General features: G+C 42.5%; 2 protein-coding genes across 6 annotated transcripts in view; both read left to right on the top strand.

Annotated features, from left to right (window-relative positions):
- The window catches only part of LOC110535636 (vacuolar protein sorting-associated protein 41 homolog), a 32,372-nt gene extending 29,194 nt beyond the window's left edge, over window positions 1-3,178 (top strand). The window contains exons 19-28 of the mRNA XM_021620749.3: window positions 228-269; window positions 366-416; window positions 522-659; window positions 968-1,022; window positions 1,226-1,366; window positions 1,467-1,603; window positions 1,929-2,028; window positions 2,144-2,188; window positions 2,341-2,420; window positions 2,544-3,178. Of these exons, the coding sequence (XP_021476424.1) occupies window positions 228-269; window positions 366-416; window positions 522-659; window positions 968-1,022; window positions 1,226-1,366; window positions 1,467-1,603; window positions 1,929-2,028; window positions 2,144-2,188; window positions 2,341-2,420; window positions 2,544-2,624 (870 nt within the window). The 3' untranslated portion in view covers window positions 2,625-3,178. The remainder of the gene's footprint in view (window positions 1-227; window positions 270-365; window positions 417-521; window positions 660-967; window positions 1,023-1,225; window positions 1,367-1,466; window positions 1,604-1,928; window positions 2,029-2,143; window positions 2,189-2,340; window positions 2,421-2,543) is intronic.
- A 2,820-nt stretch (window positions 3,179-5,998) lies between these two features.
- On the top strand, window positions 5,999-26,556 carry LOC110535635 (uncharacterized). Of its 5 annotated transcripts, none has more exons than XM_036935367.2 (12): window positions 6,011-6,185; window positions 6,904-11,389; window positions 11,496-11,699; window positions 15,517-15,675; window positions 15,882-15,969; window positions 16,065-16,125; window positions 16,222-16,330; window positions 16,616-16,747; window positions 16,946-17,035; window positions 20,498-20,641; window positions 20,779-20,963; window positions 23,853-24,672. In XM_036935367.2, the coding sequence occupies exons 1-12, from the start codon at window positions 6,049-6,051 to the stop codon at window positions 23,974-23,976; spliced, it is 5,919 nt and encodes a 1,972-aa protein (XP_036791262.2). In that variant the 5' UTR covers window positions 6,011-6,048; the 3' UTR covers window positions 23,977-24,672. The 5 variants fall into 5 exon arrangements, with proteins under 5 accessions (XP_090045242.1, XP_036791262.2, XP_036791260.2 ...); XM_036935365.2 differs by lacking the exon at window positions 23,853-24,672 and adding an exon at window positions 24,854-26,556 and having other exon boundaries at window positions 6,025-6,185; XM_036935368.2 differs by lacking the exon at window positions 23,853-24,672 and adding an exon at window positions 24,854-26,556 and having other exon boundaries at window positions 6,080-6,482.
- Window positions 26,557-26,723: the final 167 nt, after the last annotated feature.

Below are 26,723 nucleotides of genomic sequence, written 5' to 3'. Positions count from 1 at the left end.
TTATGCGTATAATTGTCCTTACTTGAATAGTAATATCAACTTGTCTTTTTTGAAAGTCTGTTTTTGAGTGCTTTAAACTGTGCAAAAGTCATGGAAACCCTCCGTCTTGAGTCCTTGTGCCTCGTACACACAGCTCTTATTGCATTTGGATTGTCTGGCCACAAAGGTCATAAGTCACTTTGTGTGTCTCTTTGTCTGAAGAATGGCCTTTTCATTTGTGTTGTCAGAAAGCTGTCGACATGCTCCTGGATAACGAAGACAAAATATTGGTATGTGTACTTGGCTTCCCTTAATCTTTCTTGGGGAGTTTGAAATGAAAGCACATGCTGTTCGCTAATGATGTTTCTGTCTTCAATGTTCTACAGATTGACAGAGTGGTGGAGGAACTCAGGGACAGGCCTGAGCTGCTACACATTGTGAGTCACACTACAAGTTCTTTAGTGATTATACGTTTTTAATTTCCTATGATTATCTTGATTTGAAAATTGTGTTTAACATGGCATTTCACCTCCTTCTCTCAGTATCTCCACAAACTATTCAAGAGGGACCACCACAAGGGTCAGCGGTACCATGAGAGACAAATTGGCCTGTATGCTGAATACGATCGGCCCAACCTACTGCCATTCCTGAGAGACAGCATCCACTGCCCACTAGAAAAGGTATTGAGACACTTTAAAAACTGTGTGCTCAAATACAAATATTTTTTTATTTTTTTATTTCACCTTTATTTAACCAGGTAGGCCAGTTGAGAACAAGTTCTCATTTACAACTGCGACCTGGCCAAGATAAAGCAAAGCAGTGCGACACAAACAACAACACAGAGTTACACATGGAATGAAGTACATTTCTTCGAATTTAGATCTATATTATCTTATCATGTATGTCAGATTACTACACTAGAAGAATAATTAATCATCTTACTTCTGAAACTCAAGTGTGTTGCAACTGCCTTCCCTATGTTTTTTAGGCTCTGGAAATTTGTCAGGAGAGAAACTTTGTGGAGGAAACTGTCTTCCTGCTCAGTAAGTGTCCCCTTACAGTTTCTGTGACATTAACGTTACTGAATAAACCATTAGAACTGGTTAGAAATGCTCATAAGTGCTTTATAAATGGATAGAAATGCTTTTAGATCGGGGGGAAAAGCTTGAACTATACCTCCATCCAGTCAGGTAACTAATTGCATTTGGTCTGAGGAAACTGACCCACTGTAACTTGTCCTTCATAGGCAGAATGGGGAACTGTAGACGGGCTCTTCAGATGATCATGGAGGAACTGGAGGATGTGGACAAGGCCATAGAGTTCGCCAAGGAGCAGGATGACGCTGAGCTGTGGGAGGATCTCATCTCGTATTCCATCGATAAGCCACGTAGGTCACGTGAATACAGAAGCACTTTCAAATGATCAGGCCTACTGCATAGTGTTTCCACAGGTGTCATTTTAAGTTTCTGTCTTTTTTCTCTCTCAAGCCTTCATTACTGGTCTCCTCAATAACATTGGGACACATGTGGATCCCATTTTACTCATCCACCGCATAAAGGAGGGCATGGAGATTCCTAACCTCAGAGACTCACTGGTCAAGATCCTCCAAGACTACAACCTGCAGGTAGCCTAGCGGTTAGAGCGTTGGGCCAGTATCCGAAAGGTCACTAGATCGAATCCCTGACCCGACATAGTGAAAAATCTGTCAATGTGCCCTTGAGCAATGCACTTACCCCTAATTACTCCAGGGTCGCCGTTGATAATGGATGGACCCCACTCTCAGAGGGTGTCTCGGGATAGTGGCATATGCAAAAAAAAAAAACATTTCCAATGAAATATGATAAATATATCATTATCATATGTCAAAACATCAGCCATCACATAGTGTACCTAGAATATCACTAACAACAGCCTTGCCTCTTAAACGGTTTTGTTTCACTGTCTCTCAGATCTTGCTCCGGGAGGGTTGTAAGAAGATCTTGGTGGCTGACTCGCTGTCACTGCTCCAGAAGATGCATAGGACTCAGATGAGAGGGGTCAGGGTGGATGGTGGGTAGTTGTTTTTGTGTGTGGATGTGCAAACTGTTGGAACATAATGACTTCGTTAAGCATTCGTTTTGATGTGTTTTATTGTTTGTGTTTGAATTGTTGATTTCTTTTTCAGAAGAGAACATCTGTGAATCCTGTCACGCTTCAATATTACCATCAGGTGGGCTTACCTTATTAAGCATTAGACAGTATAATGTTGCATATTCATATGTAGTGTCTACACTTTAGTATTATAATTGGGATGCTTCTTTCCATCGTTGCATTTGAAGCTATTCAAAACACCTGCGTTCATGTTTTGCTCCTTTGGCGTAGATATGGCCCAGAACTTCAGTGTGGTGGTCTTCCACTGCAGACACATGTTCCACAAGGAGTGTTTACCTTCTCCTGGAACGGTAAGTATCTACCCAATCTCCTTTCACCCCCCTCTCTTCCTCACTTCATATAGAGTATGGACTTTCAGATGAGAGCAGCAGATTTCCTGCCTAATATGGCTTTTGCCTTTTCTCTTCTTTCAGATTCCTGGGGTCCAGTTTTGCAACATCTGCAGTGCGAAGCGGAGAGGGCCAGGAAGTGGAATACTGGAGATGAAGAAGTAACAGGAAATGCTCACCTTCCCATGCCATCACTTCCTCTTTCCCCAATTGGAGTGAATGGTAATCTCTGGGTTGATAGATTTTAGCTTGTTCCTCTGTCACAGTGTGCTCTGTTGTATCAAATGCATAATATGTTGTAATGTTAAAGGTAGACTCCGTGATATGACATAGAGGCAGAAAGTAAACAGCATAGTGGGTCAATTTCCGCAACAACTAAGAGCATTGAAGTACGAGGCTCAACTTCTCTGCTGTTTTGGCTCCCTGGCTACAAGGCTGTAACCGTGTGACGCGAACCTGTGCACATGCGCAGAAACTGTGTGACTGTGTGAGAGCGCAGAAACTGTGACTGTGTGAGAGCGCAGTCTTGCATCTCACTCATCCCAATATTTGTGGTGCTGCCTGTGGCCACGTCATTTCGTTGAGTCTACCTTTAACTGTTACTAAAATAAAATAAGAAATGCTGCTCTATTTCCTCTTAATTCACTTCTTGCAATTTGCTTTGAACCTCAATGATCAATGAATTTAGGATTCCAAATAAAAGGCTTTTGAAATCTCAATGTGTGTTAAAAGTGATCTATAATTTCCACCGTAGCTCATTAAATAATATACTGTATTTAGTAATGGACCTACAAATTCTCTACAAGAATGACAAGACTTTTGGTCTTCAGTGACATTACATTTCTTGGAAGGTATCACTTGTTCTATTGAGGACTACACTCTGCTTAGATAACACGGCCCTGTCTACAGCATCTTCAAACAATATTTTAGTTGGATATCCTTTTCTTGTAGATCTGTCCAATGACGTTGTCGTGCTCTGAAAACTGACTAAGAAAAACAAAGACGAAGCAGCTATTTTACAAGTGGGATGCATTGTTGAGCGCTAAATCCTGAGGCATTCGTACTGATTGTGCGGAGATTGTGACAGCCGGTTAAATGGCGTCCCTTGAGAGGGCAAGAACCAGATTTATGTCAGGAGAAGTGCAGTATTCTCATAAAGAGACATATACTGTGGGGCAAAAAAGTATTTAGTCAGCCACCAATTGTGCAAGTTCTCCCACTTAAAAAGATGAGGCCTGTAATTTTCATCATAGGTGTACACTTCAACTATGACAGACAAAATGAGAGAAAAAATCCAGAAAATCACATTGTAGGATTTTTAATGAATTTATTTGCAAATTATGGTGGAAAATAAGTATTTGGTCACTGACAAACAAGCAAGATTTCTGGCTCTCATTGACCTGTAACTTCTTCTTTAAGAGGCTCCTCTGTCCTCCACTCGTTACCTGTATTAATAGCACCTGTTTGAACTTGTTATCAGTATAAAAGACACCTGTCCACAACCTCAAACAGTCACACTCCAAACTCCACTATGGCCAAGACCAAAGAGCTGTCAAAGGACACCAGAAACAAAATTGTAGACCTGCACCAGGCTGGGAAGACTGAATCTGCAATAGGTAAGCAGCTTGGTTTGAAGAAATCAACTGTGCGAGCAATTATTAGGAAATGAAAGACATACAAGAACACTGATAATCTCCCTCGATCTGGGGCTCCACGCAAGATCTCACCCCGTGGGGTCAAAATGATCACAAGAACGGTGAGCAAAAATCCCAGTTTTTCTGCAAAGGGACCAGGACGACTGATCCGTGTAAAGGAAAGGAATCAACAAGGGCATTAAAGATGAAACGTGGCTGGGTCTTTCAGCATGACAATGATCCCAAACACACCGCCCGGGCAAGGAAGGAGTGGCTTCGTAAGAAGCATTTCAAGGTCCTGGAGTGGCCTAGCCAGTCTCCAGATCTCAACCCCATAGGGAGTGGAAAGTCCGAGTTGCCCAGCAACAGCCCCAAAACATCACTGCTCTAGAGGAGATCTGCATGGAGGAATGGGCCAAAATACCAGCAACAGTGTGTGAAAACCTTGTGAAGACTTACAGACGTACTTACTTTGCAAATAAATTCATTAAAAATCCTACAATATGATTTTCATGATTTTTTTTCTCATTTTGTCTGTCATAGTTGAAGTGTAACCATGATGAAAATTACAGGCCTCATCTTTTTAAGTGGGAGAACTTGCACAATTGGTGGCTGACTAAATACTTTTTTGCCCCACTGTACTTGGAGGGAAAGAGGTTTAAGAGGGTGAGCTTGAGTTGGTTAATAATGGCAAAAAAAAGGGAGATGATTTGTTAAAGAAGAATGGTAGAAAGTGTAAGCAGAGTGAGCTATACGCCATATTGAAGACCGGAGGAGAAATGGAAGTGAATGAGGGTGAAATATTGGAGGTGGTAGGTGTGGTGAAGTTCTTGGAATCCGAGGGTCAGGTTAAAGATTGGTCTGTGACAGTAGCAGTGACATTTGTTTTTTCTCTCAAGGAAAGGGTGCCATTGAGAGGAGTGATTTACTGGGGTAGGGGTAAATGTGAAAGTTAACCAACTGAAGGGGAAGATTCCCGGTGTTTGTGACGCTCGTCATTTGGTGCGATGCAGACAGGGTGGCGTGAATGGTGAAACAGAAGAGTCGTCTGTCTTTTGAGTTTTGATGTTGAGTCTTTGCCCAACAAAGGGATGCTAGGATATATAAGTTATCCCGTACAAGCTTTTGCGCCGAATATGTTATGTTGTTACAGGTGTCAAGCGTATGGGCGTGTGGCAGCAGTGTGTAGGAGGGAGGTTCCTAGGTGTGAAAAGTGTGCAGAAGGGCATGAGACAAAGGAATGTGTAGCATCGGGTAAAGTAGTGGTATGTGTTAATTGTAGGCATGGCTGGGGAGCCGGAAATGTCCGGTGGGAGAGAGGCAGGTTGAGGTTTCCAGGGTTACAGTAGTGCAGAAGTTGTCGTATGCTGAGGCAGTGAAGAAAGTAGAGGAAGGTGGGTCAAGGGGGTGGGATCCGGAGAGGAGTGGTGTGAGTAGGAGAGTTATACCAGTACAGAGGGACAAGCAAACAAGTGATATGTTTCAGTAAGATTGGATTGTTTTGCATTTATAGCAATGGTTATCAAAAGTACTGCAGGGATGGAACGTAAGTCACAGAAAATTTAGGCTGTGGTGATCGCTGCAGAGGGGTATTTGGGTGTACGAGACTTGATGTCAGAAGAGTTACAGGGTGTGTTAAGTGGTGGTGCCCGTTATTGGCCTGAGGACAGACTAAATAGATTTAAATAGTGGAGTATGGTGGTGTTTTTTTTTTGTGAGTGTTGGGTTAGATGTTAGGGTATTTAAGGATGGAAGGAATTAAAAGGATAAAAGGTAAAAGGATCCTTTTTTTAAAGGATAAAAAAAAAAACAAAGCAAAGCATAAGGGTGTTATACTCCAGTCCAGTAGGTGGCGGTGATGCAACATATATTGGATGCCAACCGCCGTTAAACCAAATCGAAGAAGAACTATCGCTTATTATCTTATCAGTACAAACTTTAAGTGTGTGCATCATATGTGTCAAATTTTGGAACGCTCAACTCACCATAGCCCCGCCTCCTCAGTTCCGGCATTTTGGCTCCGGAAGTACCGTACTTTTTTTGGTTCACAGGAAAAGGAAAAAAAACTGCTGTTGGGAAACAAAACAGCAAAGTGAGTTTTAGTGACGAATGTGATCATTTGTAGTTTTACTATAGTAATACGTATCATAATAATTTACGAGATGTGATTTAGTTTTGCATCTTACTTTGCTTCTTGCGCATTTGTAGCTAGCCAACATGAGCTAGCTAACTCGCAACGACGCTATGCTGTCGTTTAACGGTAATTCCCAAGTGTCTTATCTTCTGCAAGCAAAGTGGTTTGCTTGCAATCGATTCCACAACAACTAGCGTGCTAATGTTATCCTGCATCGTGAATGGATGGGAGTTTGTTATTGGAGTAACTAGCTAGGTAGCTTTCTTGTTACATTGTTGCAGCTAGCTAACAACATAGCTAACTGTCTAACCAGTCAGTCAGTATTAAGCTGTTGCGCTCATTACAGCAGGCTAGTTCGTTTTCGTGCTGTTACTTAGGTAACTCGCAAATTATATTACTAGCTATTAGGCTACAGTAAAATAGTTGAACAATAACCATATATATCCCATGCTTCGAGTAAGTATTTAACGGTCATTTGCATGGTAGCTCTATCTCTGTCATTGGCTGGCTTACTCTGATAGTTAGCAATAACTTAATACTGACATACAGCTTACTTACCCCATTTAGTGGTTATTGTAGCCTCAATGGAATTGACTGTTATACATGTTCAATAATAACTATGATAACAAACACGTGCCTATTACCATTCATATGTTGCCTTCCTTTTTCTTTATAGAATGCCTGCCCCTAAAAGACACAAGTCTTTTCAGGATCCTCAAGCGAAGAGAAGAAAGGAGGATCAGAATGAAGTCGCCATGCCATCCAACAAAACGACACCAGCCTCTGCAACGTCAAGCAACCCCCAAAGAGAAGCACCTTTGCGGAGAAGGAATAAGAAAAAGCCCCCCGCAGAACTAAAAGAGGGAAATAAACCTGCAGGGTCCAGCCGCCATTCCTCCAAGACCAAATCAACTCAAAAGGCCAGGACTAGGACCAAGTTCAATCCACCTGTAAAGAACGCCAAGCTGCTGAAAGCCATAAGTGCCCCCTCAAAGAATCCCAACTCTAAAGGAACCCTAAAAAGACCAGCCAAGATCTTCAAAACTGCTTCCACAGAGTCCGATGAGGAGCTTATCAGAACTCATAAACCCCATTGCATCAGAAAATACTCTAATGGCGATCGAGGTAAGCGTAAAGGGTCACAGTCTAACCTGAATGAAGAAGTATTGCTCTCAGACCCTGTGCAGAGGGATCACAATTATGGTATACCCTCTGCGTCTTATGGTAGTCATTCTGAAGTTGAGGAAAATAAAAGGAAAAGAGTCAGAGAGTCCACCAGAGGCCCAGAGACCCAGAGAGATGTGAAGATGGAATCTCAAATGTCTTCAGAACCCTTACCTGAACAATCTGGACAGATGAAGCGGAGCAGTGAGACGCATGAGGTGCAGGATAATTCCATGACCACCCCAACAGATGAATTTAGTGAGATTGTCAACACCAAGCCTGACATAAAAATGTCTCCTCCAGCATCCCCTGAGAAAGCTTCAGACCCCATCCATAAGCAGATGAACCAGAATAATTCCATGACCACCCCAACAGATGAATTTAGTGAGAGTGTCAACACCAAGCCTGACATAAAAATGTCTCCTCCAGCATCCCCTGAGAAAGCTTCAGACCCCATCCATAAGCAGATGAACCAGAATAATTCCATGACCACCCCAACAGATGAATTTAGTGAGAGTGTCAACACCAAGCCTGACATAAAAATGTCTCCTCCAGCATCCCCTGAGAAAGCTTCAGACCCCATCCATAAGCAGGTGAACCAGAATAATTCCATGACCACCCCAACAGATGAATTTAGTGAGAGTGTCAACACCAAGCCTGACTTAAAAATGTCTCCTCCAGCATCCCCAGAGAAAGCTTCAGACCCCATCCATAAGCAGGTGAACCAGAATAATTCCATGACCACCCCAACAGATGAATTTAGTGAGAGTGTCAACACCAAGCCTGACTTAAAAATGTCTCCTCCAGCATCCCCTGAGAAAGCTTCAGACCCCATCCATAAGCAGGTGAACCAGAATAATTCCATGACCACCCCAACAGATGAATTTAGTGAGAGTGTCAACACCAAGCCTGACTTACAAATGTATCCTCCAGCTTCCCCTGAGAAAGCTTCAGACCCCATCCATAAGCAGGTGAACCAGAGTAGAGTGAAACATGAGGAGCAGAATGATTCCGTGACCATCCCTACATATCAAGTTAGTGAGAGTGTAGCAAGCAAGATGGATGCATATAAAAAGTCTGCAGACCCCATACCTGAACTACTAAAACAGAGCACTGAGACACAGGATATGCAGGAAAATTCCATGACCACCCATACAGATAAAGTTAATGAACATTTAGAGACTAAGGTCGGTGCAAAAATATTGTCTCCTCCAGCCATCGGCTTAGTAGCATATAGTAGCAGTAGTGATTCTGAATGTGAAAGTGAGGGAAATGACAGGATGGGAGTCACAGAGTCAATAGATGTGAAGATGAAAACTCAAGCATCTTCAGAGAAGGCTTCAGACCCTGTCCCTGAACAGGTGAAGGAGAGCAGTGAGACGAGGCAGATGCAGGAGGATCCCATGACCACCCCTACATATGAAGTTACCGAGGATTCCATGACCACCCCTACATATGAAGTTACCGAGGATTCCATGACCACCCCTACATATGAAGTTACCGAGGATTCCATGACCACCCCTAGTGAGAGTGTAGACACCAAGCTTGATGCAAATATAAAGCCTCCTCCATCTATAGAAGTATATTCAGAGGAGGCTTCAGACCCTGTCCCTGAACAGGTGAATCCTGAACAGGTGAATCAGATATACATTGAAATAGAGAAGGTGCAAGAAGATTCCATGACCAGCCCAACAGATGAAGTACGTGAACTTTTAGATGGCACGCTTGATGCAGAAATAATGTCCCTTCTACCTTTAGAAGCATCCTCTGAGGAGACCCATACATTTGAAGTTAGTGAGAGTGTAGAGACCAAGTGTTCAGAACTTTCACCTGAACATGTGACACAGAGCACTGAGATGCAGGGAGATTCCACGCCAACCCATGCAGATCAAGTAAGTGAGAGTGTAGACGCCAAGCTTGATATCGAAGTAAATTCTGCTCCACCTGTAGAACTATCCTCTGAGGAGACTTCAGACATTGTCTCTGTCTCAGAACAGGTGCTGCAGAGCAGTGAGAGACAGGAAGTCCAGGAAGATTCCATGACCACCCCTACAGATGAACTTAGGGAAAGTTTAGGAACAAAGTTGGGTGCTAAAATAAAGTCTCCACCCTTAGAGGTGCTTTTCAGTGCTCTAAAGGAGTCCAGTCTTTGCAAACATCCCCTGTCTCATACGATGCGCTCAAATGTCAAAGAGTTTCTGGGAGTAGAGGATTCTTTAGAAATCACTAAAAAAGACTGTGACTTTGGTGTAACGGAGAGCATTGAGTGTACTTTAGACCTGGAGACTCCGATTATTGTCGAGGATATGGAGATCGGCCACTGTGTTGTGGAGGTGGTGGGAGAGAATGGAGATGAGGTGGATAGTGATCTGGAAATCATAGACAATTCTGAGAGGCCAGAGAAGACACTTGAGCTAACCAAAGGGTCTGAAGAAGAGTGCAGTGTGGATAAAAGTGAAGATGGTATTGAAAAGAAAGGCACAAGTTCCTCTAACCAAGACAGCACAAATAGTGGGAAGAAGGAAGCTACTAAAAAAACACAGGGTAGCTTGGAAAAACCCAAGAAACAGCAGATGAACCCTCAGGCCCGGACCAAAGCCCGACTAGCAGCGCTCGCTGAGCAAAAGGCAGCTGCCTCCAAAAAAGCGAGCAGGCAGCTCAACCTCCTGGCCCTATGTGAAGAAATAGCAGATGATATCGCCACTGACACAATGTTAATAAAGACGAAGGAGGAGGAGGAGCAGGTTGTAACAGTTAAGGCTGAACCCAGCAAGGAGCCAGAATGCACACCGCCTGTCACACAGGCTGAGACTGTTCCGATACCTCCTACTCCTGCCCGGCCCGAGGAACCGTCTCCAGCAGTAGAACCCTCCACTGAGGAGCCTGCTCCAGCCAAGCCCCTAGCTCCAGAGCCACCTCAGAGGCGTTTCTTCATCAGCCAAGTGACGGTACCCCTCAAAATCCACGAGAAGAAGAAGCTTACCAGGTTCCAGAGGCTGCGGCAGGTGGAACTGCAGCGGGAGAAGAATATGTCCTGGACCATGGTGAAGAAGCTCAAGTCCGATCAGAAGATGATTCCAGAGACTGAGACTAAACCTTCCCCTCCAGCAGCAGCACCTGTCCAAGTGACCACCCCCCCACCCCCCTCATCCAGTCCAGCAGCACCCACAGTAGCTGCACTCTCCCCAACCAGTCAAGAAGTGACCCCAAAAGTTGAGCCCCCAAAAGTTGAGCCCCCAAAAGTTGAGCCCCCCAAAGTGACCCCCAGTAAGGGACCCACCCTGAGAAAGAGGACGCTTCCAGCAGAACCCCCGCCGATGCCCAACGGGCTGAAAGCTCAGAAGGCCAAGCCTGTGGTGGAGTATAAGCCTTACAAATCCAGGCCCAAGTACTCCTTTGATGACTTTGAATGTGATGACGAGCCGAAACCCACAGTGCAGAAGGCAGCAGTGAGACCTACAGCTACTACTATTCAGAGGGCAGCAGTTAAACCTACAGCCGTTCAGAGGGCAGCAGTGAGACCGACACCTAGTACCATTCAGAGGGCAGCAGTGAGAACTACACCTACCACCATTCAGAGGGCAGCAGTGAGAACTACACCTACCACCATTCAGAGGGCAGCAGTGACACCTACCACCATTCAGAGGGCAGCAGTGACACCTACCACCATTCAGAGGGCAGCAGTGACACCTACCACCATTCAGAGGGCAGCAGTGACACCTACCACCATTCAGAGGGCAGCAGGGAGACCTACACCTACCACCATTCAGAGGGAAGCAGGGAGACCTACACCTACCACCATTCAGAGGGAAGCAGGGAGACCTACACCTACCACCATTCAGAGGGAAGCAGGGAGACCTACACCTGCCACCATTCAGAGGGAAGCAGGGAGACCTACACCTACCACCATTCAGAGGGAAGCAGGGAGATCTACACCTACCACCATTCAGAGGGAAGCAGGGAGATCTACACCAGTGTCCGAAAATGGCAAACATGAAGTTAGTTTCTTAAACATTGATTTAAAATTATAAAATCAAGGATGAGTTTTTGGGTCAAAAATGGTATTCAAATGAATTCTTACCCTCTTAATTTCTCCTTCCACAGGACTCAAAACCTACCGTGCAGAAGCCAGAAAACAGGGGTCAGAAAACAATAGGACCTACTGCCCTGAAAACAGTAGGACCTACCACGCCGAAAACAGGACATATCACACAGAAAACAGTAGGACCTACCGTGCAGAATACAGTACCAACTGTACAGAAGGCCGTAGAGATACCAACCCCTATGTCCAAAAATGGTAAACATGAGGTAAGTTTCTTAGTTGTGATAATACAAATGTATTATTTACATTTCTATAGCGCTTTTCATACATACAAGCAATATATCATGACGGGTCAGCCAATAGAGGCCAAGTCTTTGAAAGCTGCATCCTTCAAAGATGGAGAGGAGGGATACTTTAATAGCTTGAGCGGCGAGAGCTGTTCAGAGGATGGTAGAGGATGGAGTCTGCTGATGATCTTGTATAGGGAAAAACTGGGTACCAGCCTGACTCTTATAGCCACTTAGGTGATGCTCTGGGAACAATAAAGCTCATCACACACAGTTCAGTATAATAGCCAGTCGTCCTCATTACGTGTCTTCTGCCTGAGATGTATTACTAGATCTCCCATTCCTCTCACACTTCAGGCGACTCCTCAAATGATGTTCTAAGAAGATCAATAATTGGCAGCCACTCACTCTCACTCACTCATCCCCATAGCTCCGGCTGGCGCATAGGGCAGTAACAAAGGCACTCCATTTCTGTCTGTCTCTAGCCGCCTTCTCCACTGTGCCCCAGCTCTGCTGATGTTGTTGAAGCTCAGTCTCGATTGTTCTCCTCCATGTTGTGGCCTCCCCCTCTTACATCTGTCCTCTGGAGTCCAATGGACTGCTATTCTTGGGATAGAGTCTGTACTCTTTCTCATGTACTCCAGCGGTGTCTCTTGAGTACGGCAGCTATTGCTTCCTGCTTTGTTTATATAAGGAGGTTGGTGTTTGCTATTGTGTTTGGCCAGAAGATGTTCATGAAGTTGTGTGGAAGGTAGATTGTTTTTTCAGATCTGCTTCTGTCATTTTCCAGCAATCTGAACCATAAAGGAGAGTTGCCAGTACACAGCTCTGCAATATTTAGAGTTTTGTATTTGTGTTGTCTGGATTTCCAGACGTTATTGAACTTCATAAAGATTGCTTTATTGATTCTGGTGCAGATGTCTTTGCTGGCTCCCAAGGTAACTAAAACTGTAGCTTAACTCCAGGTCCTGTTCCTTGATTTTGACTGATTTTGCTGTGTTGATGGACATGACCTTTGTCTTGCTGCAGTTGATAACCAGGCTGACTTGCTGGCCAAACGGCTGGACAGTTTTCTCGTGTGTGTGTGTGATAAAAGGGCCAGGTCATCTGTGAAGTCAAGGTCTTTCTAGAGTAGAATACCAGGTCCATTAAATCAAATCAAATTTTATTTGTCACATACACATGGTTAGCAGTTAATGCGAGTGTAGCGAAATGCTTGTGCTTCTAGTTCCGACAATGCAGTAATAACCAACAAGTAATCTAGCTAACAATTCCAAAACTACTACCTTATAGACACAAGTGTAAGGGGATAATGAATATGTACATAAAGATATATGAATGAGTGATGGTACAGAGCGGCATAGGCAAGATACAGTAGATGGTATTGAGTACAGTATATACATATGAGATGAGTATGTAAACAAAGTGGCATAGTTAGTGGCTAGTGATACATGTATTACATAAAGAGGCAGTAGATGATATAGAGTACAGTTATATTCCTCTTGCCTGATCTTCTGTGGTTCGCCACATGACCCAATCTATTGTCAGGTTGAAGAGTACGGCTGACCTCACACAACCTTGACGAACTCCGCTTCACAACAAAGCTCATGTTGCTCGTTACCACAGAGGATGAGAAAGTTGCTGTAGAACTGTTTTATGATGTTTAACAACATGGGTGGGGATTCCATAAGTTCGTAAGATCTTCCATAGGCCTTCTGGAAGTCAATAAAATTGTTGAGTTTGTTGCCACTCACTACATTGCTCAATGATGTTTCTGAGGGCAAAGATCTGGCCTGTAGGGCTCCTTCCTCCCTCCCTTGTTTGTTCCTAAGCACTTTGTCTACAGCTGAAGACATCCGTTGTACGATCATTTTGCAAAAGGTCTCGCTGGGAAGAGATAAAGGTGCGTTGCCCCTCCAGTTGTTGCAATCGAATAGAGTGCCCTTTGGTACCCGTATGCTGACCCCCCCTGGGTCCAATCTGAAGGTATCTTTCCCTTCAACCAGATATCAGTGAAAAGTGAAAGGATGTTTGCAGCCACTACTGGATCGATTTTGAACAGCTCGGCATTGAGGTTATCAGGAACTGTAGCTTTCTCATTTAGTGACTTGATGATGGTGATTATTTCTTCTTTGGTTGGTGGGTTGGTGTTTATGTTTAGATCTTCTAGAGCAGCTTCAGGTGTTGTGTGGTAATTGGATCCACCTGGGGTTCTCTGTTGAGACCTCTGAAATGTTCTGTCCATTTTGCCTGCTGTTCATTTTCCGTCGTCAGGAGATTGCCTTGCTTGCCTTTTTGATTTTAGTATTTGACTTGAATTTTCTGCCACAGATTAGGTTAGTGATTTTCCTCGCTGGTTGCTTGCGGCTGCTTTTTCAGGTAGGCCCTTTTGTTTCTTCTTACTGGCCTTTTGGCTTGTGTAGACTTTTCTGTACTGCTCCTCCAATTCTACTTTTAGCCTTTTGATTTGGAAACACTTCCCATGTTTCTGGGGTGATCCATTCCTCGCGTTGCCTTCTGTGTCCTATGGTTTTCCTGCTGCTTTCACTGTAAGCTCTAACCACTTTCCCCCCACTTCCTGTCTATTTTCCTCAGTCGCCGCCTCATCTTTTTCTTCTGTGTTTGATACTTGTTGCGAACTTGCATTATGAAGGTTTTCTTGACGGTTTGGTACCTCAGCATGCCAACGTCAAATCTTGTCCCTTTTTGTCAGTGGTCTTGAACGTTTCAGCTTTAGATCGATGTCGGCAGTCAGAAGATGGTGGCCGCTGGCCACATCTGCTCCCTTTCGCACCTTGATGTCCCTCAGTGAGCTTCTCAGCTTGCCGTTGGTTTCCTTTCCATTAGTTTTCTCTACACCTTTTTGTAGGATGATGGCGACACCTTCACAATGTTGTCCGTCCTCCCACCCAGAGTGTCGTACTGGTTCTCCAGTGCTGGTTCTCGTGGAACCAGAGCTAGTCCACCTGGCTTCACTCACTCCCAGGATCTGTAGCTTGTATCTCCTCACTTCGTTGGTAACCTGTGCCAGCTTTTCCGGAGTCCAACTTTATTTGAACATTCCATAAGCCAACATGCAGTTTGTATTTGGTGTTCAGTGCTCCCATCTTCACTCAGCAGTTTTCCGTAGGCTTAAACTGATGGCAGTCATACAAGTCTGGGGGATCTTTTCATCCAGTTGTAGGACTGTCATTTGTTGCTGTTTCTGTACTTCAAAATGTTTTACGGGATGGGGTTGCTAGCCCCCATACCCAACCGTCCACTTCTGGTTTGAGGAGATTTTGGAATTGGCAGCCAGGTGAAACAAAAAAAAGCTGGTACTATGTCCAGATGCACTTTAGCTTGCTAGCCATGACAAAAAAAGTGTTAATCTGCTAATCTGTAGTTTAAAAACACCAGATATATATGCAAGAAATACTCTTATCAAAAACAAAAGAGCTGATTTTAAAAATCAACAATTTATAAACACCTAAAAAAATAACTATGTACACATTTGCAGTAGCTGTATGCTTAGGTTGCTATTAGGGCACATTGGCAACTATAGAACTATCCTACTTGAAATAACTTTCTTGGTTGTTATGCTACTTGAGGTAACTTTCTTGGTTGATATTTTACTTGTTTTTTATGCTATCAGACATTGAATGCGACCATGCATTTTTTTGTGTGTCCCTGTTGGATTTGAACCCACGACCTGCTAGAGTGTAGCCCTAGCAACGCTCTTAAACACATCCTTATCATTTGTTAAATATTGTCTTGTGTGGTACTGTAACTGTCTTTATCTCCCCTCCTTCCACAGGACTGCAAACTTACTGTACAGAATGCAGTAGTACCTACCGTACGCAAGGCAGACATGCCTAGACCCAGTGTACAGAAGGCAGCGGTGGTACCTATATCTTCCCCCAAAACGGAGCAGAAAGCAGAAGCACCACCTACGGCCAAAACTGGCGAAGATGAGGTAACATCCTTGGAACTGTTATTTCTTTATTAGCATGTAAGAATGGTAGGTTTGTTTTAGAAATTATATTAAAATCCCATTCAATAACTGTACAGGGCACTTCAGTGACGCATTAGAAGCCGTGTGGATCATCATCCAGCCATTTTTATGGTAAAAATGAATTGGTCGCCAAAATGTATCCCCCTTAACCTCTTGTCTTTCCACAGGATTCCATAGCACCAGTGTCCTCCCCTCCCTCTGAAGAGCCCCCAAGAGATTCTGTTGACAAAGAGCAGTGTGAAGAAAAGCCTGCTGGTATTCTCATGTTTGATAACATCCAAATGACCGTTTGAACAGTGTTATCATACATTGTGTAACATGCTTCTTATAGAATGTCTCTTACTTATCAGTTACTGAGATTAAACCCACATCCCCAGAGGACAAGACAACAACAGAGAATGCCGTTGACTCGTAAGAATTTACACTCAAATTACAATGACCAAATAGTTTTCTGCACAAAAACAATTTTCCGGAGCAATCCGAACAATGTCTGTGTTTCCATGGCAGTGGGGTGGTTCAATCAGCAGGTAATAGCAGTCCCCTCTCTGACGAATGTCTGCAGAAAGAAATCAAGAAACTAAAGGAGACCGACAAAGACGGAAATCAAGCCATTATTGTGAGTGTTTCAGTCCTTCGCCGAATAGTGCCCACTGTATTACTGTACTTTGAGTTCTCTTTTGTAACACAGTGGTGTTATTCAAAGACTATGCATGTTCCTAGCTTGGTCCCAGATCTGTTTGTGCTCTTACTTGCTGTCATTGTCAGGCCAAAGGTTTGGCATGACAAGGAGTTGGCATGATTGCACAGACTGGCACTCAGGCTAGTAAGTTCCTACATTTAGATATAATCTATTTTAACGTAAGTCAGAACTGACCTAGAGTCTGTGCGTGTCACTTCCTAGGATGCAGGGCAGAAGCACTTTGGCCCAGTAACCTGCAGTGTGTGTGGGATGCTGTATTCCGCTGCCAACCCAGAGGATGAATCCCAGCATTTGCTCTTCCACAACCAGTTCACCAGTGCTGTCAGATATGTGGTGAGAATGAGCTGTATCCCACAGCATGAATGCGTCCCATAGGACTCTGGTCAAAAGTAACGCACTACTGTATATAGGAAATGGGGAGCCGTTTGGGACGCAGACTATGTGTGCCAACTCGTCCCCTCTGACTCAAACATCTCTCACAGGCACACATCTCTCAACCTATAAACCACTGATTTGTCATACCGTCCACAGGGGTGGAAGAAGGAGAGGATTTTGGGGGAGTACCCCGATGGCAAGATCATTCTTGTCCTTCCAGATGACCCCAAATATGCACTGAAGAAGGTATGTGTGCTTCAGGCTCCAAATGTACATATTATCACATATGGTAAAAACATTGACTGTAATACGATATAAAAAAAAGGGCATTATTAATCTAAACTACTGTACTTTAAATCCCCCTGATACACACTACTACATGTGTCTAGACTTTGTAAACCCCTGATATACAGTGGGGTCCATAATTATTGTCACCCTTGATAACGATAAGCAAAAAATACTATAAAATAAATAATACAAATAGGAAATTCCAGGAAATTGGACAATTACATTATTTTACATTAATACAATTGCACAGAGAAAGAAAGAGGTTTTGTTTAACAAGTAATAAAAACAAACACTTTACAAAATAAAATGCAGCATTATTCCCATACCATTATCAGAGAATCAGGAAAATGATGATACCCTCTCCCTATTGTCTAGTTAGCTTATTCAAATATTTTTTTCAAAATACAACACTGCCCCTCTAAAAAAAAAACGATTTATCTGACTCACTTTTCAAAGAAATGCACCCATTTTGTGCCCTTGTAGGAAGCAATCACTCCCCCATTGCTGACTGCAAATAGTTTATAACTGGGCTAATAACTAACTAGCAAAGGATATGAACAAATGTACTGTAGCGACGTGTGCACATTTGTACATGTAGCTCTCGCTTTGATCTCAAAACAAGTGCATCTACTCACGACCGCTCATGCTGTAAACACAGTCCAGTTCAAAGTGAATGGCAAAGGTATATTTGCATAAAGGCCTACTGTAGCTCTAATTGGTTATGGCGCACATAGTCTGTGTAGGGTACGGGCCTGAGTCTGGCCTGTCAATGCAATAGAATCCTTCTCGGATGCGTTCTGCCCACAACAAAATCTATTGCATGGTTTTTGTTTTGGGATGTTGCATTGAAAGTGGCTAATATTCCGTTGATTCGATCACAATTCCCACAGTGAAGGGAAACGTTGATACTGTTAACTAACAGGGAAAACTCTAGAAAATTGAAGTTCAATCTTGTGCTGCTTTGCGTGGGCTGATATTTCTTCTGCAAGGCAGTCCCAGGGGAGCTTAAAGGGAACATTGATTGGCACCCCTGTTTTTCAGTACTCTAGCACCCTCCCCTTGCGAGGATAACGACAAAGCCTTTCTAAAATGTTTTTTGAGATTGGGAACAACTTGTGGATCTTAGACCATTCCTCCATATAGAATCTTTCCAGATCCTTGATATCCTTTGTCTGTGCTTATGGACTGCCCTCTTCAATTCAAACCACAGGTTTTCAATGGGGTTCAAGTCCGTAGACTGAGATGGCCATTGCAAAATGTAGATTTTTGTGGTAAGTTAACTGTTTCTTTGTGGATTTTGATCAGTGCTTATTGTCTTACTGGAAAATCCACTTGCGGCCAAGATTCCTCCTCCTGGCAGAGGCAACCAGGTTTTTGGCTAAAATGTCCTGGTACTTGGTAAAGTTCATGATGCCGTTGACCTTAACCTTTTGGAACCACCCCCCCGGATCCGGGATAATTGTCATCAACTACGCTAAATAGCATAGTGCAACGGTCAAATAATCTTGCTAGAAAATATTCATATTCATGAAATATAACGAAACACAGCTTAGCCTTTTGTTAATCACCCTGTTGTCTCAGATTTTGAAATTATGCTTTACAGCGAAAACAATACAAGTGTTTGTAAGTTTTTATCGATATACTAGCGAAACAATATGTACACCTAGCGGCAGGTAACTTGGTCCCGAAAATCAGAAAAGCAATCAAATTAATCGTTTACCTTTTGAGCTTCGGATGTTTTCACTCACGAGACTCCCAGTTAGACAGCAAATGTTCCTTTTGTTCCATAAAGATATTTTTTTTATATCCAAATACCTCCGTTAGTTTGATGCGTTATGCCTAGGAATCCACCGAAAATAGCGGTCCCGACAACGCAGACAAGAATTCCAAATTATATCCATAATATCGACAGAAACATGGCAAACGTTTTTTATAATCAATCCTCAAGGTGTTTTTCAAATATCTATTCGATAATATATCAACCGGGACAGTTGGCTTTTCACTAGGACCGGGAGGAAAAATGGCTACCTCTCTATTTAGCGCAAAAATCACACTGAGAGCCAACAACTGACCACTTACGCAATGCAATTACGCTCATTCTTCAAAATAAAGGCCTGAAACTAAAGGCTGTAGACACCTTAGGGAAGCCACAGAAAAAGGAATCTGGTTGATATCCCTTTCAATGGGCAATAGGGATGCATAGAAAGACGGGTCACTTCCTGATTGGATTTTTCTCCGGATTTCGCCTGCAATATCAGTTCTGTTATACTCACAGACAATATTTTTACAGTTTTGGAAACTTTAGAGTTTTCTATCCTAAGCTGTCAATTATATGCATATTCTGGCATCTGGTCCTGAGAAATAGGCAGTTTACTTTGGGAACGTTATTTTTCCAAAAATAAAAATAGTGCCCCCTAGCTTCAACGGCCCCAGGACCAGTGGAAGCAAAATAGCCCCATAACATCAAAGATCCACCACCATATTTTACTGTAGATATTAGGTACTTTTCTGCAAATGCTTTTGTTTTTCAACGCCAAACCCACCACTGGTGTGTGTGGCCAAAGAGCCTTATTTTCATAGCACCGGTTCCAATCCAAGTGCCAATGCCGTTTATCTATCAGGGGGTGCCGCAGCACCCTCGGCACCCCTACTATCCACGGCTTTGAACACTTTGTAACTGTGGATCCAACATACCGATTATGAAACGTTGATACTGTAAATTACGAGTTTTCAAATATCGAAATGTGAAGTGCACATTTTAACTCATGGGTGGGTGGTTCGCTTGTATGACCAATAAAGCGGTATCTATTATTATAATCCTCAACACCTCATCTTTCAGAACACAGACCAATCTTGATTTACAGGATTTCCCTCACTTAGACAACACATCTTGGCATCTTGTCATGCACAGTGCTCAAGTTTAACTTCTGTCAGTCAAAACCCAGCGTTGTGAAGCGGAGAACCTGAGCTCTGACGCCATGTATAGCATGTTACTTTATATCCACAAAATCTGCCATTTTCAACCCGTATATGGGATGACGGGTGCTGTGAGTGTAATGGGTTAAACAAAATGTATTTCTCTGAGCAGTTGTAGTAATGTAAAATAATATAATTGTCTTATTATTATTATTATTAGATATTTTTTTAGCCTACAATATGTGTTTGTATTGCTTATTTTATACAGAATTTTTTTGCTCATATTTATCAAGGGTGCCAATAACCTCTGTACATCACTACAGTTTAATTGTCCTGTAGTCCAGGGTCATATTCACTAGCCATCAAACAGAATGAAAACTGACCGTAACAGTGAGGGATAAGAAACACTGGTTATCTGTTGCAAAAGGTATTGCTACGGTGTGCACTAATGAATACGACCCTGCAAAGAAGTCTTACACAGCCTGTTTATTGGTGGTTTGTCAGGTTGAGGAGATTAGAGAGATGGTGGACAATGACCTGGGCTTCCAGCAGGTTGAGACCAAGTGTCCCTCCCAGACTAAAACCTTCCTGTTTATCTCCAATGACAAGAAGGTAGCTGGTTGCCTTATCGCTGAGCACATTCAGGAGGTGAGAAAGACTGTGTGGGTTAAGGCTGGGAATGTGTGTGTTTGTTGGGAGGGTGAATGTGTGTGTTTGTTGGGAGGGTGGTTGAAATGCAAAGTCAAGAGACTTTATTGTGACGATGATTGTATGTGCGTGTGCAGGGCTACAGGGTCATTGAGGAAGCGGTGCCCGAGGGCTCAGAGGGAGAGAAGGTGATGTTTGAGCGTCAGAGAGCCTGGTGCTGTTCCACCAACCCAGAGCCAGCCCTATGTGGCATCAGTCGCATCTGGGTCTTCAGCATGATGAGACGGAGGGGCATGGCCTCACGCATGATCGAGTGTCTCAGGTCAGTCCGTCAGTCTTACTTGGGCATGAATCGAAGGGGGTAGAAAAATCAACATAATTTGCTCCGTGGGGAGGGGGTAAAGTCCGCATGCTTCCGAAACAGTTCGGAAGAGTGTTTGCGTATTTTGTGGCATTTTGTTTGTTTCTTTTGCTGTTCGTGCACAAAAAAATTCTCAAGGCAAGCCGAAGTCGGCCTTTGTTGGTGATTGGTCAAGACTAGGTGTTCTTCAATAGTCTTTGTCATTCAACAAGAGACGACTCATTTTCATGAACAATTTGTCATGGAGAATACTGCACCAATCATCTTAGTTAGTCACGCAATTTGACATATAAGAGCTCCTCTGCAAAAATGTCAAAATGAATGACAGATTTCTTGAGCTAATTCTGACTATTTTGAAGAAGTGAATAATGGCTGCGGCGTCCCAAAATGGACAAACAGTACTATTGCCACTTTTGTTCCACATTTTTCAAGCAAAGTTATTTTAAAGGAGTAAATTCAGCTAGGTGCCAGCCTGACGGAAGCATGCTGACGCCTTAATGCCCCCCGATTCAGTCACATACACTGAGTGTACAAAACATAGGAACACATTCCTCATATTGAGTTGCACTCCCTTTTGCCCTCAGAACAGCTTCAATTCGTCAGGTCATGGACTACAAGGTTCCATAGGGATGCTGGCCCATGTTGACTCCAATGCTTCCCGCAGTTGTGCCAAGTTGGCTGGATGTCCTTTGGGTGGTGGACCATTTGGGAAAATGTTGTGTGAAAAACCCAGCAGCGTTGGAGATCTTGTAACAAACCGGTGCACCTGGCACTTACTAGCAAGCCCCGTTCAAAGGCACACACAGTGCATTCGGAAAGTATTCAGACCCCTCGACTTTTTCCACATTTTGATATATTACAGACTTATTCTAAAATGTATTACATTCATTTTTCCCCTCATCAATCTACACACAATGCCACATCATGACAAAGCAAAAATAGATTTTTAGAAATGTTTGCTAATTTATATATATTTTTTTAAAGATACCTTAATTTACATAAGTATTCAGACCCTTTGCGATGAGCCTCGACATTTAGCTCAGGTGCATCCTGTTTTCATTTATCATCCTTGAGATGTTTCTACAACTTGATTTGGAGTCTACCTGTGGTGAATTCAATTGATAGGACATGATTTGGAAAGGCACACACCTGTCTATAGAAGGTCCCACAGTTGACAGTGCATGTCTGAGCAAAAACCAAGCCATGAGGTCGAAGGAATTGTCTGTGGTCCCCCGAGGCAGGATTGTGTCGAGGCACAGATCTGGGGAAGGGTACCAAAAAATGTCTGCAGCATTGAAGATCCCCAAGAACACAGTGGCCTCCATCATTCTTAAATGGATGCACCAAGTCTCTTCCTAGAGCAATTGGGGGAGAAGGGCCTTGGTCAGAGAGGTGACCAACTCTGAAAGAGCTCCAGAGTTCCTCTGTGGAGATGGGAGAACCTTCCAGAAGGACAACCATCTCTGCAGCACTCCACCAATCAGGCCTTTATGGTGGAGTGGTCAGACGGAAGCCACTCCTCAGTAAAATTGCCAAATTGCCAATGAAAACCTACTCCAGAGCGCTCAGGACCTCAGACTGGGGCGAAGGTTCACCTTCCAAAAGGACAATCCCCTAAGCACACAGCCAAGACAACGCAGGAGTGGATTTGGGACAAGTCTCTGAATTTCCATGAGTGGCCCAGCCAGAGCCCGGACCTAAACCCGATCAAACATCTCTGGAGAGACCTAAGAATAGCTGTACAGTGATGCTCCCCATCCAACCTGACAGGGCTTGAGAGGATCTGCAGAGATGAATGGGAGAAACTCTCCAAATACAGGTGTGCCAAGCTTGTAGCGTCATACACAAGAAGACTTGAGGCTGTAATCACTGCCAAAAAAGATTTAAAGGGTCTGAATACTTGTGTAAATATATTTCAGTTTATTTTTAATACATTTGCAAAAATGTCTAAAAACCTGTTTTTGCTTTGTCACTATGGGGTATTGTGTGTCGATTGATGAGAAGAAAAAACAACTGAATCAATTTTAGAATAAGGCTGTAATGTAACAAAATGTGGAAAAAGCCAAGGGGTCTGAATACTTTCCGAAAGCACTGTACAACTTTTGTCTTACCCATTCACCCTCTGAATGGCTCACATACACAATCCATGTCTCAAGGCTTAAAAATCGTTATTTAACCTGCTTCCTCCCCTTCATCTACACGTATTGAAGTGGCTTTAACAAGTGACATCAATAAGGGATCAAAGCTTTCACCTGGTCAGTCTGTCATGGAAAGAGCAGATGTCCTTAATGTTTTGTACACTCAGTGTATATACTGCTACCCACCAGAGACTGGTCCAATCCCCATGTTCACCCTTTCTACTGTACTCCCACTTGCATCTCCCCCTCTGTTTCCAACTGTTTAAAATCTCAAATATGTGTGGTATGTATGTATGTATGTACTATATATATATATATATATATATATATATATATATATATATATATATATATATATATATCTATATCAGTGCCTTCAGAAAGTATTCATACCCCTTGACTTATTCCACATTTTCCTGTTAGACAGATTTTCTTTCTTTCACACAATATCCCCATAATGACAAGGTGAAAACAAAATATCTCATTAACATAAGTATTCACACCCCTGAGTCAATACAAATTAGAATCAGCTTGAGTTGTGAGTTTTGGGTATGTCTCTAAGAGCTTTGCATACCTGGGTTGTACCTGGGTTGTACAATATTTGCACATTCTTTTAAAAATGCTTTAACCTCTGTCAAATTGTTTTAGGTTATTGTCCTGCAGACTGAACAAGGTTTTTGCCTGTGCTTAGCTCTATTCTGTTTCTTTTCAGCCTAACAAACTCCCTAGTCCTTGCCGACAACAACCATACCCATAACATGATGAAGCCACCACTGTGCCTGGAAAAATATGTAGGGTGGTACTCAGCGATGTTGTTGGATTTGCCCCAAACATAACGCTTTGTATTCAGGACAGTTAACTTCTTTGCCACATTTTTGAATTTTTACTTATGTGCCTTAATGCAAACAAGATGCATGTTTTTGGAATATTTTTTATTCTGTACATGCTTCCTTTTCACTCTGTCATTTAGGTTAGTATTGTGGAGTAACTACAGCAATGTTGATCTATCTTCAGTTTTCTCCTATCACAGCCATTAAACTCTGTAACTGTTTTAAAGTCACCATTGGTCTCATGGTGAAATCCCTGAGCGGTTTTCTTCTCCGGCAACTGAGTTAGGAAGGACGCTTGTATCTTTGTAGTGACTGGGTGTATTGATACACTATCCAGTGTAAGTAATAACTTCACCATGCTCAAAGGGATATTCAGTGTCAGCTTTTATTTTTACCCATCTACCAATAGGCTCTCTTCTTTGCGAGACATTGGAAAACATCCTTGGTCTTTTGGTTTAATCAGTTTTTAAAATTCACTGCTCGACTGAGGGACCTTACAGATAATTGCATGTGTGGGGTACAGAGATAAGGTAGTCATTTTAAAAATTGTGTTGAACGCTATTATTGCACTCAGTGAGTCCATGCAACTTATGTGACTTGTTAAGCAAATGTTTTCTCCCAACTGATTTAGGCTTGCCATAACAAAGGGGTTGAATACTTATTGACTCGAGACATTACAGCTTTACACTTTTTAGTAATTAAAAAAAATGATTAAAAACATAATTCCACTTTGACATTATGGAGTATTGTGTATAGGCCAGTGACGCAATTTGAAATGAATCCATTTAAAATGTAGGCTGTAACACAATTTTGTTTTGAGAAAGTCAAGGGGTGTATATATAATTGAAATATGTCGTTTTCTTCTCTCATTGGCCTCCCACAGGAACAACTTCATCTACGGCTCCTACTTGAGCAAGGAGGAGATCGCTTTCTCCGACCCCACGCCCGACGGGAAGCTCTTTGCTACACACTACTGTGGCACCTCGCAGTTCCTGGTTTATAACTTTGTCAGTGGAACTCGTTCAGACCAACCAAGTCCTAATTTGGTGTAACCAATCGCATCAAGGTGGATTTTTGTTGAGGCCCAGCGACTCCTCACCAACCAATCTTGTCGTGGACATCCTGTCACAAGCACATTGTGGCTCTTTTAGACTGAACGTTTAGACTCATCAAAGACTACTCTACTGACTCTTCTGAGGGGAAATCTTGGTTTTTAATCTCAGGTTGAAAACAACAAGGTGTTGTTTAAAAGATTTAAAATCTCCCTTTAATCCCTGCATAGTATTTTGAGACAAATAATATTTTTATTTATGTTTTTTAAATAAGAAACAAGTTTTTATTGGCAGTATTAAAGAGTTTACATGCATTAAGCTTGACATCAATAGAAAACAGAGCATTTCACAATTCATAGTTTTTGAAGATCCACTTAATTTTACTCAAATGGTTCTAAAACAATGTTGTCCTGTTCTAATAATGCTTTTCATTCATGTTGAGCATCTTAAAAACTGTTAGAAGTTGCTAATATTAAGATGAGTTGTCATGTGTACACAAGGGGTTGTTCTTACACACTTCCATGTTCATCATCACTTTACTTTTAATGAAGGGATGCGTTGGCCACCTGACGTTCCATTATGTGATACAGAGTACATTATTGTTAAGGTCACTCACAGAATTTATCAAAATGTGGTGGTTTGATTCTGTTGAGTGAAGTTTTCACTCACCAATTTCTTCACTTCATGATCGTTCTCAGTCTTGTTGCCATGTGTCCTAATCATGTCCATTATTAAAATGGAGAGTCCTATTTGGGATAGTTATACTCCTTAGGCAGTAAGTTGCATGGACTAACAGGAAGAAAAACTGAGGTAATAATGGTTGGATTTCTGTATGGGGCATTTTTCTGTAGTGCTTCTAGTCAAGGCTCTTTACCCAAGTTGCCTCAGAAATATATCTAACTGCAGAAATGTTAAATGTGAGCTGTGATATAAGTGAATTGGTAAAGGCAGTGAAGTGAGCATTCGCTCGTTTCTGCCTGTGTATGTTTGTGCCTGCCATGAATCATAAAACTCAACCTGACTGTTAGATTTCACTGACAGACTGATCGTACTGTAGACTCCCTCAAATATTCTCATCCAAACTGCCCTTATTTGAAGGCCCCCCCCCCCCCCCCTGAAATCACAATTTTTAATAATTGACCATTTCTTCTATTGGCAGGAAGTTTTATTCACATTTAGGACCTCATTGATAAGACATTAAGAGTTAAAAGTAAATCACGTAATATGATTCATATAAATGTCATTGAAAGGGTTTAAAAGCTCAGGGTTATTTGTTTTTTGAGGGAGTTGAAAACACCATCCATGTCAAAGGTGATTATCACAGCAAACCAAGGGACAGTTGCTCAGCCATCAAAAAGGGTTGTGAGTCATACATTTTCTGGTATCAATGATTTATTCATCACATTGCCCTTCATTTTGAAACATTTTCTTTTAGAAATATTGTGGGTCATGTAAGAAAACACATTTGATTTATAAAGAGCTGTCATGTAAATAGTTATTTAAAAATAAACTATCCTGCCCTGCTTTGGTTGAATTGATGTGTTTTGAGCATGAATGTAGCATTCATAATGTGATAACCTTCACAAGTTAAGCTTCATGGTTACATATCACGACTTTGAATAGGTTGGGTGATGAAGGCTTATTCTACCACCTAGTGGACATAGTACATTCCAACATATTTTCTTTGGACCAGTGGTGGCC

This window comes from Oncorhynchus mykiss, chromosome 11 (genome assembly GCF_057628025.1).
Source record: "Oncorhynchus mykiss isolate SJ-2025 chromosome 11, ASM5762802v1, whole genome shotgun sequence".
NCBI lineage: Eukaryota > Metazoa > Chordata > Actinopteri > Salmoniformes > Salmonidae > Oncorhynchus > Oncorhynchus mykiss.
The sequence above is the reverse complement of the archived record's forward strand: the minus strand, read 5'-3'. Positions and strand labels throughout refer to the sequence as shown.

Coding starts and splice junctions, on each gene's coding strand:
- LOC110535635 (XM_036935365.2), top strand. CDS start 6,049: ATGTGTCAAATTTTGGAACGCTCAACTCACCATAGCCCCGCCTCCTCA. Junction 15,970..16,064: donor GTGTGAAGAAAAGCCTGCTG/GTATTCTCATGT, acceptor CTTACTTATCAG/TTACTGAGATTAAACCCACA. Junction 20,964..24,853: donor CGCATGATCGAGTGTCTCAG/GTCAGTCCGTCA, acceptor GGCCTCCCACAG/GAACAACTTCATCTACGGCT.